The 17,039-nt window shown below is 46.5% G+C and overlaps 1 protein-coding gene and 1 long non-coding RNA gene across 2 annotated transcripts in view; one reads left to right on the forward strand and one right to left on the reverse strand.

Moving 5' to 3' along the window:
* Epac (Exchange protein directly activated by cAMP) overlaps positions 1 to 17,039 on the forward strand; it is a 518,190-nt gene that overhangs the window by 183,274 nt on the left and 317,877 nt on the right. The window contains exon 4 of the mRNA XM_089545788.1: positions 8,502 to 8,644. Within this exon, the coding sequence (XP_089401914.1) occupies positions 8,502 to 8,644 (143 nt within the window). The remainder of the gene's footprint in view (positions 1 to 8,501; positions 8,645 to 17,039) is intronic.
* Positions 1 to 17,039, reverse strand: part of LOC149343244 (uncharacterized) — a 127,821-nt gene that overhangs the window by 34,421 nt on the left and 76,361 nt on the right. The window contains exon 2 of the long non-coding RNA XR_016283111.1: positions 12,145 to 12,256. This is a non-coding gene — a long non-coding RNA (uncharacterized LOC149343244). The remainder of the gene's footprint in view (positions 1 to 12,144; positions 12,257 to 17,039) is intronic.

The following is a 17,039-nucleotide window of genomic DNA, read 5'->3' on the forward strand; positions in this document are numbered from 1 at the left end:
GCAATTAGTATTGCTTTCGCAATAAAACGACAACTTGTACGCAGAGTCCTCTCTCGAACTAACCGCGCGCTTGGCACAGTGCACGAGCGGCCGAGATGGGGCGCCCGGCCGCGTACCGTCCGACGTAGCACCCACGGAGCGATCATGTCACGCGTACACTACCTGGCGATGAGCAAGCGGGAAGTCAAGCCCGCCTGTTCACCCATGGTGGGATATAGACATGAATGGGTGGCTCCCCTCCGCCCCGACGAGGTTGCTGGCCACCTCAACCGCTGCTGAATGGCACCGCCGCAGCCGCCGCCGTCATCGGCGCTCTGGTGCTAAGGCAAGACAACGATGGGGGCACGACAGGACCCTTATACCTCGTCAATAACTACGAATTTTGCTCGTATAAGCTGTAGAACGTAGAATTGTGCGAAATAAGACAGACACTAACACGGTGAACGCACAAAGTAGGGGACTACTTGACTCATCAAAGACGCAAATGCTTTCCAGTTCTACGTCAAAAATCGCATCTCGCCCTGTGAGAGCCCGAAAACGGACGTTCGGGAAGATGTGCAAAGGCTTTTGGGGGGAGGGGGGGCGACTGCCCCCTCGCCCCCCCTTAGGACCGCCACTGGCCTGAAGCCAATTTTAAGGCGAAAGCCTTTAATGCCTCATACTGTTGTTAGCAGCCGTGTCGGCACCCGTGTTGGCAGCCGTGTCGGCAGATTTGTCAGCGTTTCGGCGTCACTACATAAAAAAACTCCATCGAGGCTGGAAATCGAACCAGGGCCTTTGGCATTTGAAGCGGAAACGCTCCGACTCCGCCACGAAGGCTCAAGGTTTGAGCATGAATAAACGCGCTTGTAGTGAATGCATGGGTTTTGATAAATAAAATAAAAGGAATAAAAAAATAAAAATGAGAAAGGAAAAATAAGAAACGAAACAAAGTGAAAAATAAAGTATGAAAATAAAAACAATAAATAAAAAACAAACAGTCCGCCAGGAAAAGCTTTCGCCTTGCAGCATTTTAGAGAGGCAGAGTGCCCCCCCCCCCCCCCCCCCCGAATTTTTTTTGTTTCTGCACGCCCTCCATGACGCGCCAACGTGACGCATGATAAGACATACGCCAGAGTAACGCAGACCTTTTGAGGTCCTGACTCACTGTGCGATGTCCGAGATTACGCGGCTGCCTGCCAGACTTGGTAGTTGCAAGGTGCAGCCCTTCGAACCAGCTCGATCGCAGTTCGAGGTCGTCGGTCTCGACCACGTTGCTCCTTTTCATAAAATCATTTCTGGTAGCCCATACTTGCTCGTTGCGGTCGACAATTTTACCATGAGGGTAGAGAGAGACTCCGTTGAGTTCCTTGAGCAGCAGGTACACTTACATGCCACGGCACCCCTTAACTCGCCCTTATCGACCATGGCAGCTGCTTCATGTCTCGCGAATTCCAGCTCGCGTTTTTGAGTCGCGACGTCCACAACGCTACAGCCTCGGTAACCATCCCTAGTACAACGGATTCTTGAAACGAGCCAACCGCATTCTTACCGATCCTTGGCTGTTACGTCGGCGCGCTCCAACCTAACTGGGAGCGTTTAAACCCTAACGCGGTCTTCGCCGTCAATCCCGCAAAGCAAGGGACGACGCAAGCCAGGTCATTTTTTCTGCTTTACGGGTGCCATCCAATCCACACGTTTCACGATCCGCAACTACCTGCAGAACGCCGGCTCAGTGCCTGGCGTCACTGAATGCACGTTGAAGCGTGGGATCATGCCACTGCGGACTTCGGTGATGATGATGATGATGATGATGATGTCCTCAGGCTTAATGGCACATACCCACGGCGGGGGATTGGCCAGGGTGCATAGCGGTGCGCGGCCTGCTTCGTCGTTTCAGCCCAGCGACCTCGCCATGGTCTAGCTTCCAGGTGGTTCCAGGGCTCCTTCCGTGTCGTAGGCCGTTTGGAACCGGTGACGTACCACCCGGCAGATCTAGTTTAAAACGGGCATGATAACCTGAGGCCTGCACTTCTTCAGATTTCCCCTGCAGTTCTGACCACCACTCGTCTCGTTTCTCTTCTCCCCGACGAAAAAATGTAGAGGCGACGAAGAAGAGCGGGATGAAATTTGTTCGCTATGTTAGGTGGTGGCGGTGAAAACATTTATTAGCTCACTAGGAGGCCCCCTGTGCGGCGGGGGACCGTTAGTTCAGGGCGTCTATGATTTGCTGTCAGCTGGGCTCGGTGCACCACCTGGTCTTGCAGGCTACAGCCTGTCAACGTGGCCGTCCACTGCTCAGGACGGGGTTGCTGGGCCTGCTTGTACTTTGGAGCGCTCCCACGTACTGCGATATTGTGGGGGAGAGGCGTCGAAAAGTGGGCATTTGTCCCGGTAGAGTGTTTCACGTATGCTAACTCTCGCGGACAAAGCTGTCAGCTCTTGCTGTTCGTGTCGAGGTTGTGTGTGTGAAGCCTGGAACGGTATAGCAGGTATTTCAGCAAATGCTTTCAAAAACTGCTAAATATAAATTTTCAAGAAAAAAAAACTTTTACTGGAGGAAGTTCTCAGCTACGGTGGGCATCAATAATTGTGGAAACGTGGTATCTGGCTAGTTAACTAACTGAAATTTTTCGAATTAGCTTTTCAATTAAAGAATTTTGGCGGCTGTTGCCAGTGACCAGCTCGTAGCTACGGAGAAGACGATGTTTTATCAGTCTCTCAACATTCGCAAGAATGTAACTATTCAGAACCGCTGTTAATCTATAGGAATTTACTCTAATATTTTGGATTAACGAAGAAAGTATGTGCCGTATCGCACAGAAATCTAAATGGGGAGCAAGAAGTCATTCTAAGGGAACACTTATATAGACCCGTCATATTTAGCTATATGTTTCCAAATTCGTACGATCAGCATTGCGCCTTCTGCGGTGAAGCAGCTATTTTATACCATACGGTACAGGCATGTCAGAAAAACCCAGCCATATCAAGAATCAATAACCAAACTTAGGGCTGCAAGACGGCGCTGTCAAGCTCGCATTCGGAAGACCAGCTTTGTCTGGTGAACCGAGCAAGAGCTGCGGCAAAAGCCAATGGCCTCCTGGGATTCTATGCATTAAACGTTTTTCTCTCCCTCTCTCTTTTTAAAGCGAAGAAAAGGTCATTTTCTACAGCTTTGCAAAGAGAGAAAATTCTTTTTTTTTCGTACCAAGCCAAACCTCAGTGCATGAGGAGCGCAGGAAATTATCGCAAAAGCGGCATCCGCTGATGAAATGTCGCAAAGACTGCGGCGCCAATTTTGAAACATCTGTAGTAATCTCTCCGCCTTGGGAGCCTCAACGCTCAGCTTTGATTACGGCCGGCGTTTTCTTTTGCTTCCTCGCTGGGTACACGAGAAAGGGTAGTCATCATCAATTACGCGGCCGTCTATTCTGAAAATCCTGATCACGGCAACGTACACCTTTCTTCCTTTTTCGTTGTCCCCGCCACTTTGCATGTGACTATCAGCATTATCAGCGGGCAAGATGTGAGGCGTTATCTTCCGTTCATTTAGACACCAGGTTCAGCTACTGTTCGTGTGCAGTCGCTGAGTGTTTAAAAGTGCATCAGGGAAAGAGAAGTTTTTGCCCGCGAAGCATGGACAGCTTGCGTGGCAGTGGCTGTATGGTATTGCGCAGTTGGGCTTCTGGTCTGAAGCGCCAGTTTCAACGTCACTCAACGGGTAGCGAAAGTCCCGTTGGGAGACGGTGTGATGTCAGAGAGAGGCGCGAGTTTCTTGGAGTCACCTCGGAGTGGAGGTTCCTGTGCTGAAGCTAGCTGGACGCGAAGGAAAGGAAAATTGAGGGGGCGCTTTGTTGACCTAAAGTGCGGTGAGGCGAAAGCCTTAAGTACGGTGTTGCTGCTTGTGTCGCTGATGTATGGTTAAGATATTAAGCTTCGCCTCTAAGAGTGGAACGCGACAGCGTCTTGCAACGCTGCCAGGGAGTCCACAGAACGCCATCGCCCGTTCGGCTCTACGCCTTGCTCGTCGGTAAATTGGTTTTTGAGGAAAAGAAATGTATCTGTCTTGATAATCTCGGTGGACACCTGAACCCTGGAGACCCTGGTGGTGGAGACCCTGGTTCGATTTCCCAACTCGACCAAATTCCGGCTCGGTTTTATTTATTTATTTATTTTACTTTTAGCACCACTATGCCATCCCTTCAATTGGTTGCATGCGGTTACTAGCCAAAGTACAATTGGCCCCGCTTGAAATTCGCGCACTGTGACGTCACGACCGTTTCGACCAATTGAAAAGCGTGACTCTGTCGACAACTCCTGCTTACAACGATGAGGCATTAAAGGCTTCCGCCTTAATAAGAAAGCCTCCTTCGGGGGGAACTGCACAGGCACAGCGCAGGGCCAGTGCCTATAAGGGTTCTCAAAACCGACTGCCGTGCAGTTTGCGATTATCAGCGAAGAAGCAACAAGTGAGAACGCCGGCCGCTGTCTAAGCTCGGCGTCCGATTCCCCAGAGTGGATATGCACCGTCTTTTGTAAGGCTAACAACACGAACAACAACAAGCTCAGCGCCGGGGCCTGCTCGCCAGGGAAAATAGCAGACAAATTTAGGATTGGTCGCCGCAGTCATTGCAACACGTCACCAGCAGCCGTTTCGTTTGCGCTAGACTTCTAGAGCTTCTCATGCACTTAGTTCGGGCTTGAGACGGAAAAAAGGCAAGAATTTCTCATGCCGCAGAGTCTTAGGAAATGTCTTCGCTTTAAAAACTGATATGGCATCGTCTTCTCTGGGGCTACAAACTCGTCATTGGTTATAACCGCCAATTTTGGTCATTAAGAATTCAAGTGCTAAACTGTAGTTAATCAGCTAGTTGGCAAACTTAAACAATTACTGAAGTCCACCGAAGCTGAGAGTTTCCTCCAGTAGAGATATTTTTTCTACGAAAAGACTATTTATAAGAATTTTTTTAAGTGCTCGCTGAAACAGCCGGTATGTTCCTCCTAGTGTTTATGCATCATTCGAACTAAACTGCCTGTACGTCTCGATTAAGATGTCTTTTCAATGCCCAGGGCACCACGGAGAACCGCGGAAGGGAAGTGCTCCGGCTTTCTCAAAAATGGTGCCCACCTTCGCTTTCGTGTGGAATCTCGCCGGGCTCGTTTCCTACCGTAGCTTTCTGCTTCACTTACTTCTCCTGTAGCAAGAGAGGAAATGCCAATGTTGAGCCACAAAACGCGCCTGTATTGTTGGGTCTACCGCAACTTCATTGTTGCTTTCGTAGCCACGAGGACTCCAATAGAAGCTTCGATCTCAACCGCGTATTTTCTAAATGCTGGGAGTTGATCCTGATAGGAAACAGCCACAGTCACTCTAATGTTGTTTAATGTTGCTTGAGTCCCCTTACTTCCCGTAGGCAATTTTCCCTAATTCCATTCACGGCGCTTTTACAAGCGTCGTCACATTTTCAGAAATGCTGCGAGCAGACGACAAGCAGACGACGGATGGCGCAGAAGCACCTTTAAGGTCTAGGCGCTTTCCTGAATGGTTGCAGAGGTCTGTAGCTTACATAACACTGCAAGGAAGTGCTCAGATCTAGTACACATGCTGCGCACATATTTTGCTTGGTTGTCACAGAAGCAGTTGGCATACCTTTTTCTGAAGGAAGAAAAACGAAACCCTTTGGAGGATCAAATTTTTGGAGCCTCTGTAATGCTCACACAACCACGGAGTCGAAGCAGAATACTCTCGGCTACGGTTCGGGCTCGGGTTCGTAAATCTTTTTCAAAACCACCACGCTTGTCGGATTCGGGTAGAATTTCGGCTCCGGAGCAACATTCCGCTGCGGTTTGAACCGGCTTAGAGTCGTTCAATCCGGTTTAAACATGTTCACACGTGTTTGAAACAAAAAAAAAACAACCGTGAAGTAGTTTTATTCGTTTACTCCTTTCATGTCTCGTTTTTTGTTTTTTGTTTTTACGCCTGCAGAAAATTTAAAGTACATGAAATAATTTTTTTTTTGGGGGGGGGGGGGGGGGGGCGAAATGTTCAGACTTGGCCCACTTGACTGCGCGGCCGCTGGCAGAATGTTTAACAACAAAGCCTTGCGACCGCAGCCCTAATTCAAACAAAATGAAGCTTTTTGGCTCGCCTGCGTCTTTATAATATACTTGAATTCGGAATAACACTTTCGGTGTTTTTTTATTTCGTTTTCACTGACTTCTGCAGGGCATGTAAATGCTGCTTTAGAATACAGCTGAATCAGTATAAGAAGTGAACAAAGTTTTAGTGTGAGACGGGAATGAGACGCTAGAAAACCAAAACGGCGTGCTACACGCAGAGAGGAGGCAGTTTTTTTTAATTGCCATATGTGTTTTTGAGTATTTCTTTATTCGTATTACTTGCTTTGGACTGTGTGCAAGGATTTAACTACTTTTCCAAAGGTTGGCACATTGGTTCAGATATGTTATTAATAAGGGAGCTTATGTGGTATTTTTTGCAAGAAAAGCAGCGACTGAGGATAGTTGGTTTTACATACCTGCGCAATTAACGCACAACAAATGGAACACTAAAAACAGTTAGAGGCTCTTCGTGTATCCGTTTTTATTCCTTATAATCGTTTTGTGTGTCACAGGTTCAGCGCGCTATGTCAACAGCAGTCGTATTACGGCTTTTTGTTGATTTTATGATGATTTTACTTTTGGCCAAAGGTTGCTAGGGAACAAATATATTGTTTATTTTCTCTGCTTTGTTGAGTTACATTTCTAGACAGCTTTATAATTATATGTGTTTGCAAAACTACAACTCCTGTCCTTGACTGTACCGCCAGTATAAATAAACAAATTATTGTAAGAAAACAAAAGCAGTCTTGGATTGCACAAGAACAGGTGTCGGAAGTGTTGTTGATGAGGGTTACTTCCACTCATTTTTGTTTGTATTTTATGATGAATTTTAAACCGCCTTAAACTAAACAAATTTTAACCGATTGAGTCTTGTGTCAGTTCAAACAAACTTTTGCGGAGCCGAGCAAATACACCATACATTTGTCAAAAACTAACGTTGTACCCGCAGAGTGTAACAATGAAGTAAAAGTAATTACAGGACAAATAACTCATAGGTTGGGAAGTGCAGACGAATTCAGAATTTTACAGTCACAGATGTGTCTATATCGTGTGGCCAAGTAATGTCGTCGTACGTGTACTTCACACCCGAATTTCAAAGAAGGCGAAATTCTAGAGGCCCATGTGCCCTGCGACGTCAGTGCACGTTAAACAACCCCAGGTGGTCGAAATTTCCGGAGCCCTCCACTACGGCGTCCTTCATAGCCTGAGTCGCTTTGGAACGTTAAACCCCAATAAACCAAATCATCCCATACACCCCTGACCCCCATTCTGCCTCCGCGTGACTGCTCACTGCACCCGCCTGCTTTTGTTCAAGTGCGTATACAAATTCAGCAGCGGCCCCCAGATACAAGGAATGGTTTGGTTTAGTTTGGTTTATTGGGGTTTAACGTCCCAAAGCGACTCAAGCTATGAGGGACGCCGTAGTGAAGGGCTCCGGAAATTTAGACCACCTGGGGTTCTCTAACGTGCACTGGCATCGCACAGTACACTGGCCTCTAGAATTTCGCCTTCATCGAAATTCAGCCGCCGCAGCCGGGATCGAACCCACGTCTTTCGGGTCAGCAGCCGAGCGCCGTAACCACTGAGCCACCGCGGCGGGGCAGATACAAGGAATACTCACCGGATATGTGAAACAAGGCGGGGAAGATTACGAATCGAATAAAGTGGGCATTAGTCAACAAAACTTTATCACGTCATCTTACATAGACACCAAGCAAGACAATGAGCCTTAAGGCACAGGAGTAATATGCTGATCCACTGCAGCAATTGCCAGGGGGAAAATTCAGGGGGAACTTTGACGATCTAAAGTGCGCGAGGCAAAACACTTTCCACGCAACTTTGCTGGCGCTCTTTAGGCTTGCATTTCAGCTTGTCAGCGCAATCACGCTCCGCCGGAGAATCGGGAGAGCTCTTGGGAGACATACGTCGCATCCGACTGCTACAAGGCGTCTGGCGAGAGAGCAGTGCGCGTGACAGTGGCGCCACCTTAGCGCATGCGCAGTAAGCCAACTAGACGACTGCCGTAGGCACACACGAGGCGGCTGAGGGGTGACTTCGATTGGCTAGTCATAGCTAATTAGTCATTACTCATGACTAACTAGTCATAACAATTAGTTGATGACTGTTTAATGGCTAGTTACTCGTGACTAATTAATTGATGACTGGTTAATGACTAGTTAGTCAGGACTTGTAACTAGTAATGACTAGTTATGACTTTCACTTCAGATGTAACGGACGGATGAATAGAGTTATGGCCGCGAGTATGGGCCACTAAAGGCTTTCGCCTTAATATAGCGAGACTTGCGGCGTATAGATAACAACCTCATCGTCAACATACATGTATACCAGCAATAACTATTATCGCGGCTGACGCTGCATCGTTTTTTTTTTTCCGCCTGCAGTCCAGGGGACCGGACCGAGGACGACCTGGAGTCCATCTACGGCCGGTTGCGCAGCATCAAAGCCTTTCACCGACTGCACCCGGTACTACTGCAGCAGCTATGCTTCTACGGATACTACGAAGACTTGGACAGGGGCGTCACGCGTGAGTACCTTCCCTCATACTGCACCACGAGCTACTGCGCCGTTTTTTTTTTTTTTTTGAATGAGTGAAGCTCATATATTCACGGTGCACGGGCTGGCAGTTAGAGCGTCTTCGATCCTATCGGCAGCCCAGCTAAATCTACCTCAATAAGGGTAGCAAAAGAGAAGTATCGTTAAAAAAAAATTGGTGATCGATTTTTCGATCAATAATTGACTAGAATCCTTCCTAACTCTGCGCAGCCGTCGGTAGCCAAAGTAACAAATGCAAAGTGCTCGGTTATCGCCAGCGTCTTCGAGATGAATCAAAGGTTGTTTGCTGCGAGAAGGCAAACGATGAGATACAAACCACGATTTCTTCAGTCTGAGTCTGGCATTAACCAACGCATCCCGTTTCTCGTTTATACACAATAGCTTTACGGAACAGTGGCACTATTGCAAGGTTTAGTTGAGCTCATATCTCGCTCTTCCAAAAGCTATTATTCATCGCAAAAGTTCCGAGCCTACCACGCACGCGTCAAGCGTAGGCGTGGTACCCAACGGTCACGCTCTTATCGCGGCCCACTTCTCTCGCTTTGAGGCCAAAAGTTGGCGGGTGGCAACCCTGCTATCGCTCTCGAGCAGCCGCGAACAAATTAACCCAGCCCCTGTTCCGGCAAGAGACGAAGGTTCGCCCGCTTTGGCCACAGCCGCAGTGGCTTCGCCGCTTTTGCGACAGATGGTGAATTTCGCGATTCGGAAGCGCCTCTCACACGTCGGTACCTTCCTTCCAGCATAAAAAAAAAAGAACTCGTCGGGATCTCTACCACGGAGCAGCTCTCTGTGACGTCACGGTTTCTGAATTACAGTGCCTGAAGGGCAAGAGCTAACAACGATGCCTATTTTTTCCTTGAGAGACAATGTTATCACAAAGAATGAATTAAGCTAGGCTAGTGCGTACAGCAGTAACATATGAACGAGAGTAGGAATTGATCATCTGGTGGAATAAACTCGCTCATCCGCAATTTTTTGGAGCGAAAGAAAATTTTGCGTATGAACCGACTGCTCGTTGCGGCTCCGTATGAGTTGCGATCGTTACTTTGTTTTTTAGTTGATGTCACCAAAGCGGTATTCGCATGAGGACAACGCGGCATAGTAATGTAGGGTTATCATGTTGTTTAAGAAACAAAGGGCAGGTGCTGTAACCAGAAGACTAACGTAAGTCCGGATAGTGGTCACAGAGAAACGTGCGTGATGCTGCCGCCAGCTTAAAATTAATGCCACGCAGACATGCCTTCCCTTTTCCTTTTCTTTTCCATTACATTGAAGTCACCCTGTCATACGTCTTTTGCCCAGATTCGGGGAGAAATCACGAGAAACGCATGTGTTCTGCATCGTTATGGTGTTTGCGTGCCATGCAGAGTCGAACCCGGGACAGACTGCAGTTGAGACGGATAAGCATCGCGTACTACGCCTTGGCAACGGTGCCATACTAATGATGTATACCTGCATAAAGGTTGCAGCGCGTCTGGCAAAAGCCAAGGTGGTATAAACGCACACTGAGGAAGGCTGAGGAATTTGCCGAGACCTCTGGGTCCGCATTCAGAGTGTTCCTCGTGACGCAGCAAAAGGGGCAAAATTTGTGAATTTAAGTTCCCGAACGTCTTCGAGACCCGGGCCTACCGGCCCTATTGCGACCCGTAAGTTAGGAGCCACTGAGCTGCGTGACATTGAAACAGAAGCCAGGCTTTTCTGTCGAAATGTTTATGAAAAGTATAAGGCTGCGGTTACCTTCGCTGCGTTCTGCACAAGGGTGCGCCCGAAACGCAAACCTTTACTGCTTGCTCATTCGAATCAAAACATTGCTCACCTGTCCCTCTTCACCAATCTCGTATAGACACAAATCACCATCCCGTTTAAGGTTCTTCCTCCTCTTCATTCAGTGTCAGTACTATGTGATTTACTTTGAAATTTTTTTATGTTTTATCAAGTTTCTGTATTTCTATACGTTGCTCAACAAAGCAAATTTAAAGCCAGTTCTGCTTGGCCTTTATTAGTTTCGTGGCAGCACTGCCTCTGTCTGACACGGCTGGAGTAGTATTTCTTTTGTTTCGTGTCGAGCTTACTGGAACACGTAACGGCGATGCCGTGATCAGTTCATCGTGCAAACCATCGCTTCCGGTCCCTTCTGAGCCAGCATGCGTTCGCGTGACGGAGGAACATTGGTAAGGCAGCGACGTTGTACTCGCTACGTTCGCGTAAAGCACGCAGTCGGCATCTACGTGACAATATATTGTGCTATCAAGGCGGTCTGTAGCCGCGTGACTGTGTTGCATTAGTTCGGGGACACGCGAGGCGGGACTCTGCTCATGCAGACTCATGGCCTGAACCTGAGCAAGTAGCTCAAGTGAGTAGCTGTACTATAGACACTGTGTGGTGCGTGCAGTGCCGTCCTGACGTATTGCCAGCAATTAGACGAGCTCTGCGTCGAGCGATACAGCGCTTGACTGATAGAATTTCGCGTGCAGAATCAACGCTGTAGGTTACAAGGCACACAAGGCACACCGTACTTGAGGGTTCCGGATTTATTTTAGCCAGGTGACATTTTGTAACGAGCGTGAAATCTCATAGGTTCTTGTTTATTCCACATTCATAAGAATGTCACTGCCTTCATCAGGTTTTTAAAGGGACACTGAAGGCAAACTGACTGATAGATTGACTGTTAGCAGCGTTGTTTTGATACGGTAGAAAAGGCGGTCTCCATTCAATTCCACAAGATCATCACTGAGTCGTTTTTGTCATTGACGTCTAGGGTTTATATCAAGTGGCGGGAGGAAAAAAGCTACATTTTTAAATCCATTTTTTTTTTCAGAAACAAAAGCGTCTTTTGCAGCGGAATAAGCATCAACATAACAACAAATAGCCGCGCAACTTTTTTTTTAAAGAACGATAATTTTATGCATTTTTGCTCAGCCTACCGTAAAATCAGCGAAATAGCGTCAATTTAACGATAATTTGCTTCGCTGCAAGCGCAAGCGATTCCGTCGTAGAGGCACAGCGACTCAAAGCTAGAGCAGAAAACTGGACAAATTTACGGTGATTCATGTCGGCGCAGCGCAAGAAACACAGATAAGAAGCAGAGAGACGTGCACGCCGCGTGCACTAAAGCATTCTTTGACGTGGCAGCAGGTTCATGTAGTACTAGTTGTCTTACTGAACGTCGCTCTGTAAAGTGGAAAGTAGTGGTATCCTAAGACGCGAGAAAACTATCTTCCGTTAGGGAAAGTGTCACAAAAAGAAGACAACTCGTGCGGATAAATACATTGAGGTGCACTGGTCCGTTTTCGTGCTTATTAACACGCAATGCCTCTTGTGCATGACTCAGGCGTATGAGCCATGTGTATGAGACTTGTGTATCATACTGCTGAATCGCTGGACCCCATCTACTGCGCAAAGAGGACAGCCAAAGAGTCACTAAAAAGTTGAGACACAGCCATTACGCGTCGCAGCCTCTGCCATACCTACTCAGGCTGAAGAGAAGCAGTTGCGTGAACTTAGCACCATCTTTCCCATGCGAAGCTTTGGTGCCTGCCATTGCTAGAAGCGCACTGGCGACCTCGAAAACGTTGCCTTTCACCTGAACAAAGAGAAAAGTAATGAGAGCTTGGTGAGAAAAATTGCCTTCCTTCCAACATTTTTTCCCCGCTAGATGTAGCCATTGTGTAGCCATTTGGGTTCTTGAGTTTATTGGAACGTCAAGCAGTAATCATGCCGTTTTCTGGAATGAACTGAAATGTCGTTGCGAAAATCTTCGTCTTAAATTTGTTATAGCATTTGTTATTCATATGTAAGCATACACCATGAAAAATACATGGAACCTCCTCCCCATGTTCTGCGCATAAAAGACGACGATCAAATAGTAAAAGAGCACTGCTTTCCGGGAAACTCGTTTCGCTATTCCTTTTTCGTAAGGCGGTACAGAAATAAAACAGCTTGACGCATTACGTTATTTCGATAGATACTAGAGATGGATGTTTCCGCGCTGCACCTTTCTCATAAGTTTTGGATAATTATGTGCCTTCTTTGTTCCTGTGTTCTGTTCACACTTTCCTGTTATGCTTTGTGCCCCTACTGCTCTAATGCCGCAAGGCGATGCAGGTAGCCGATTAAAATAAATACTTCCACAGCTGGCAACTCCTGAAACATTTACTTTCAAAACACGCATCTAATTTGGTTGCGCTCAGAGTAAACTAAATAAGTCCGCCAAGTGCACTTGACATATCAAATTTTCTTATTGCGTAACTCGTGCAAATTTGCATTCGGCCTAGTAAGCATGGTGAACGAAATATCGAAACCAAATTTGCCGTGCATACGTTTGAAGAGAGCGCGAACGCCGTCACTCTGTTCATGTGCTTTGTGTCTGTACTAAATTCATTGGTTAACAATGTTAAGCCATCCAGTGCATACGACTGAACCTATTGAAATCCACCGAAAGCGAAGATATTGTAACCCCAAGGAAAGAACTCAACCTCCTTGTTGCTACGTGGACGCAGGGACTTCGTAATCAGTAGTTCCCTCTTTCACTTCATTACTCCTGCAAACTTCGTTACCGTAATCATAATTAACTGTTTTTATGCATTCAAGCAATAACGAATGTAAAAACAAGTTTCAGTTGTTACAGTCAGATTAGAAACAAAGTTGCACAAAACCCACCTCTTGGAGCAGAAAAGGCAATGAAGAATTCATTAGTGAGTCAATTACGTTTTTATCTCCATGCGAAGCCCTTTAAAAGGCTTGTTCAGAGCGTGGAATGAATTAACAATCAGCCGCACCTGTAGAGGCCGCGCTTTGTCTGGCGTCCTAGTTTGCGACTACGCAACGGTGCCTCTTGCGAACGCACCGAGCGTACTCCATGAAGGCTATCTCGTAGCGGCGAAACAATGTCTTCTCCGCGTTTAATGGCCCCTACCGGCATTGATTAACGGCCCGTGAGGCAGTGAAGAGCACAGTGGTAAAAGGGGCCGCCTCGGAGCCGGGGCGAATAATCACCCTTTTCATGCTCGAATGTGTTTTAACAAAAACAAGGCCATCTTTATAGCTGTTTTAAGGTGAATAATTTAGCAAACGAAAATTGAACATTTATTTAAACTTACAGAAGGCCAAGCAGCAGGTATTATATTGATAGAAGAGAAGGAGAGATTGAATAGATAGGCAGCTAGAATAGATGTGCGTCCCGAAGAGGAGATAAAAGAAGGTGGACAGAATGGTAACCGAAATACAGTGAAGGACGGTGAATGCCAATGAGACAATGCCAGCAATTTGAGTGCGTAACAAATGAGCCTATTACGAGTAGAGACAAAACCACAAGAATCCCATCTTTCCAAAGCTCATTTAAGTAAGTAGAAAAATGAAAAAAGGAGGAGCATTGAAAGAGGAAGATTAATAAACGAAAACAGGTCAGAATTCATTTTTATATCTATAGCCTGCAATGAGCTCCATGTGGTTATCTGTGCAGAGTGTTTTACTTAAGATTTTTCACAATTCTTAAAAATAGGCTGTTTTAATTAGAATAGCGTTTTTTTCCAGCATCGCATTTTCAGCGGTGTAGAACATCAGATTACAGGTAAGACATGCGAACTCAGGCTGGTTAACTAATATTAAATAGGGAACTTTTAACTATTACTTCTGGGCTCCTTAAGGATTCAGAGGCGTGTAGCCTACCGTAAGCAATATCCATATCAATGTTTAGAATTTATAAAGCCCTGTTGCCCTCGGCGTTGTATCCGAACAAATTTTGCCAATTTCGACGAGTTGCATGTACTGCAGAGGTTGCTTTGCCTGCAAGCTTCTCGAGAACGCACGCATTTTTGCGCGATGTAGGCAAAACTTGCTGGGACACACCACCTAGAGCAACGGCGTATTCGAAATCCTAAAAAAAAAAAAAACTGATACGGGCATTACTTACCGTGGACAGCACGCTGTCAATAATTAAGAAGCCTAACAGTAGTAGTTAAATGTTAACTATTCAATTTTAGCTCACTAGACTGCTAGTTAGCCCCTATTCGCTGCGTTCTGGTGTACTACACCGCTGTCAGTGCTGTGCCGAGAAAAGTACTGTTTCAACTCAACTATGTTTAAAAATAGTAGAAAGTCTAAGGTGAAAAACCCTGTATACTTTAGGACCGCAGGAACCAACAAGGGGTTTACTTTCGACAATATTCGGTCGTTGCGACGTAAGGCTCGTATTTCTTCCGAAATAACCGCTTTATTTTTGTGCTCATAACGCGAAGAAAGCTCTTTCACGAATTTCGCTTGTCTGGCACTATCGCAGTTTTTACCTGAGCTGATTCTTTTGTTATACTGGTTACAACCTTGAAGAATAAGACTATGACGGAGGCAACACATTACAGGGCTGATTAACGATTCATTTTTATTTACAACGAACTTAGCATATAGGAACCGTGGGCATTAGCAAGGTTAGCAGCTGGCTGCATAAAGCAGCGGCTGTCAAGTTGCTAGTATGTTAAACAAAGAGAAGAAATTACGATAAAATGTTGCGTAAGCAGAAAAATTGCTGCCATGCCGGGTACATGAACGCTTCTCATGGGTATTACATACCAAGGAAGCAAACAGTCACCAAAACCAAGGCACACAAGAGAATATTTCTTCTTTTTAAATTTTTTTTTTAAGTATCCTGTATTACTACGTGTACTTGCGGTAATACAGGACGTACTACGTCCGCCACTATGGCAAAGGCGGCACTGGTGGGCACTCTCAAGGTTGGGTTACACGCAAAATAAATGCCCCTGAAAGTAGAAGATACGACCGCTACCGCCGTAGCTCAGTTGGTTGTGCACCAGACGAGAAATTCGGAGGTCGGTCATTTGGATACCACCGGCAGCATCTGGTAGCTTTTTCTTCCGCTTTCTAATCAACTGTCCTTTAGCGATAAACTTGTTACAGTAATGATTTACCATTGATCAACATCACACATTAAAACAAAACAGAAATATTCGCTTGTGCTCCTTTATTTCGTTGACAGTTGGCTTCCTTCCTATGTATGTCATAACGAACCCCTCATCTCCTTACCCTTGTCTGCTCAATAGCTTATTGGCTTTTGCCATTTATACAGCTGGCGTGACAGAGATGTCGCTTTTATTTGTTAGTGGCTGGTGCTGAAAGAACAGATTCCTTATGACGGACACCTCCCGGTTTCTTGACAGGATGTTTGTCTCTTGAACGCTGCAGGGGCAAGAAAACGCCGTGTGTCGTCATTTCCTGCCTTCACTGAATCAGTCAAAACGTGAAGAAGATCGCAGGGAGAGCGGAAGTGGAAATTATTTGCTCAACATCTAATCAGATCTAATCGTTGTAGACAAGCGTCAGCGAACAGGCGAAAACTGCGAGAATGAGCACACAACAGAGCACACAAAATACCAGCGAGGAGTGGTGCATGAGATGTCACTCTTCTACGCCGCAACATTTGCTGGAGAAACCTGCAACCTGCCTGAATAACCACTGAATGTAACATTCCACCGCAATGAAAACATTTTTAGCAAGTGATCTTTCCCCTCACTATTGGCAGTGCTGTTGAAGCGGCATACTTGAGACACAGATGGTGTATATATGAAAGAATAGCTGAGAGGACGTTTACGAGTGTTGTAAAGCTGAACCTGAAGACCGGGATTGTTGGGAACTCACCTTTTACGGAACAGCGCAGAAACAGAGACGGACAGAGAAATAAACACGATGACACGAACCCGAGGTGAACACAATGGCGTCCGCCTTGGTGCGGATGCCGCAGTCGCGAAACTAAGGAAATAGCTAAGAGCATATAACGCGATAAAAAAGATAAGAATCAGGCAAAGAAGCTGCTGGAAGCGCTGACCACTTAGGACAGCACTGTCACGTGCGTCAATGGTTGCTTCAGTTAGTCACTAATTAACGCACGTGACGTTGCTGTCCTAAAGTTGTTAATTGTTGCTTCAGTTAGTCACTCCCCTGCCGCGGTGGCTCAGTGCTTACGGCGCTCGGCTGCTGGTCCGAAAGACGCGGGTTCGATCCCGGCCACGGCGACTGAATTTCGATGAAGGCGAAATTCTAGAGGTCCACGTACCGTGCAATGTCAGTGCACGTTAAAGAACCCCAGGTGGTCGAAATTTCCGGAGCCCTTCACTACGGCGTCTCTCATAGCCTGAGTCGCTTTGGGACGTTAAACCCCAATAAACCAAACCAATAAACCAAAAGTTAGTCACTCGAAAGAAAAGCGATATTTCAGCCAACCCAGCTGTTTCACCGCTACAATAGACAAGAACTGCTTATCGACCCAAGGCCGGCAGTAGTTATTCCGTTCAGGCAACGTTATAATTTTGTTTATTGTTTATGTTTGATAACGCGGCAATAGGTGTTATGTGGTGCCA

This window comes from Amblyomma mixtum, chromosome 5, assembly GCF_055824585.1.
Source record: "Amblyomma mixtum isolate Tamu chromosome 5, ASM5582458v1, whole genome shotgun sequence".
NCBI classification, from domain to species: domain Eukaryota; kingdom Metazoa; phylum Arthropoda; class Arachnida; order Ixodida; family Ixodidae; genus Amblyomma; species Amblyomma mixtum.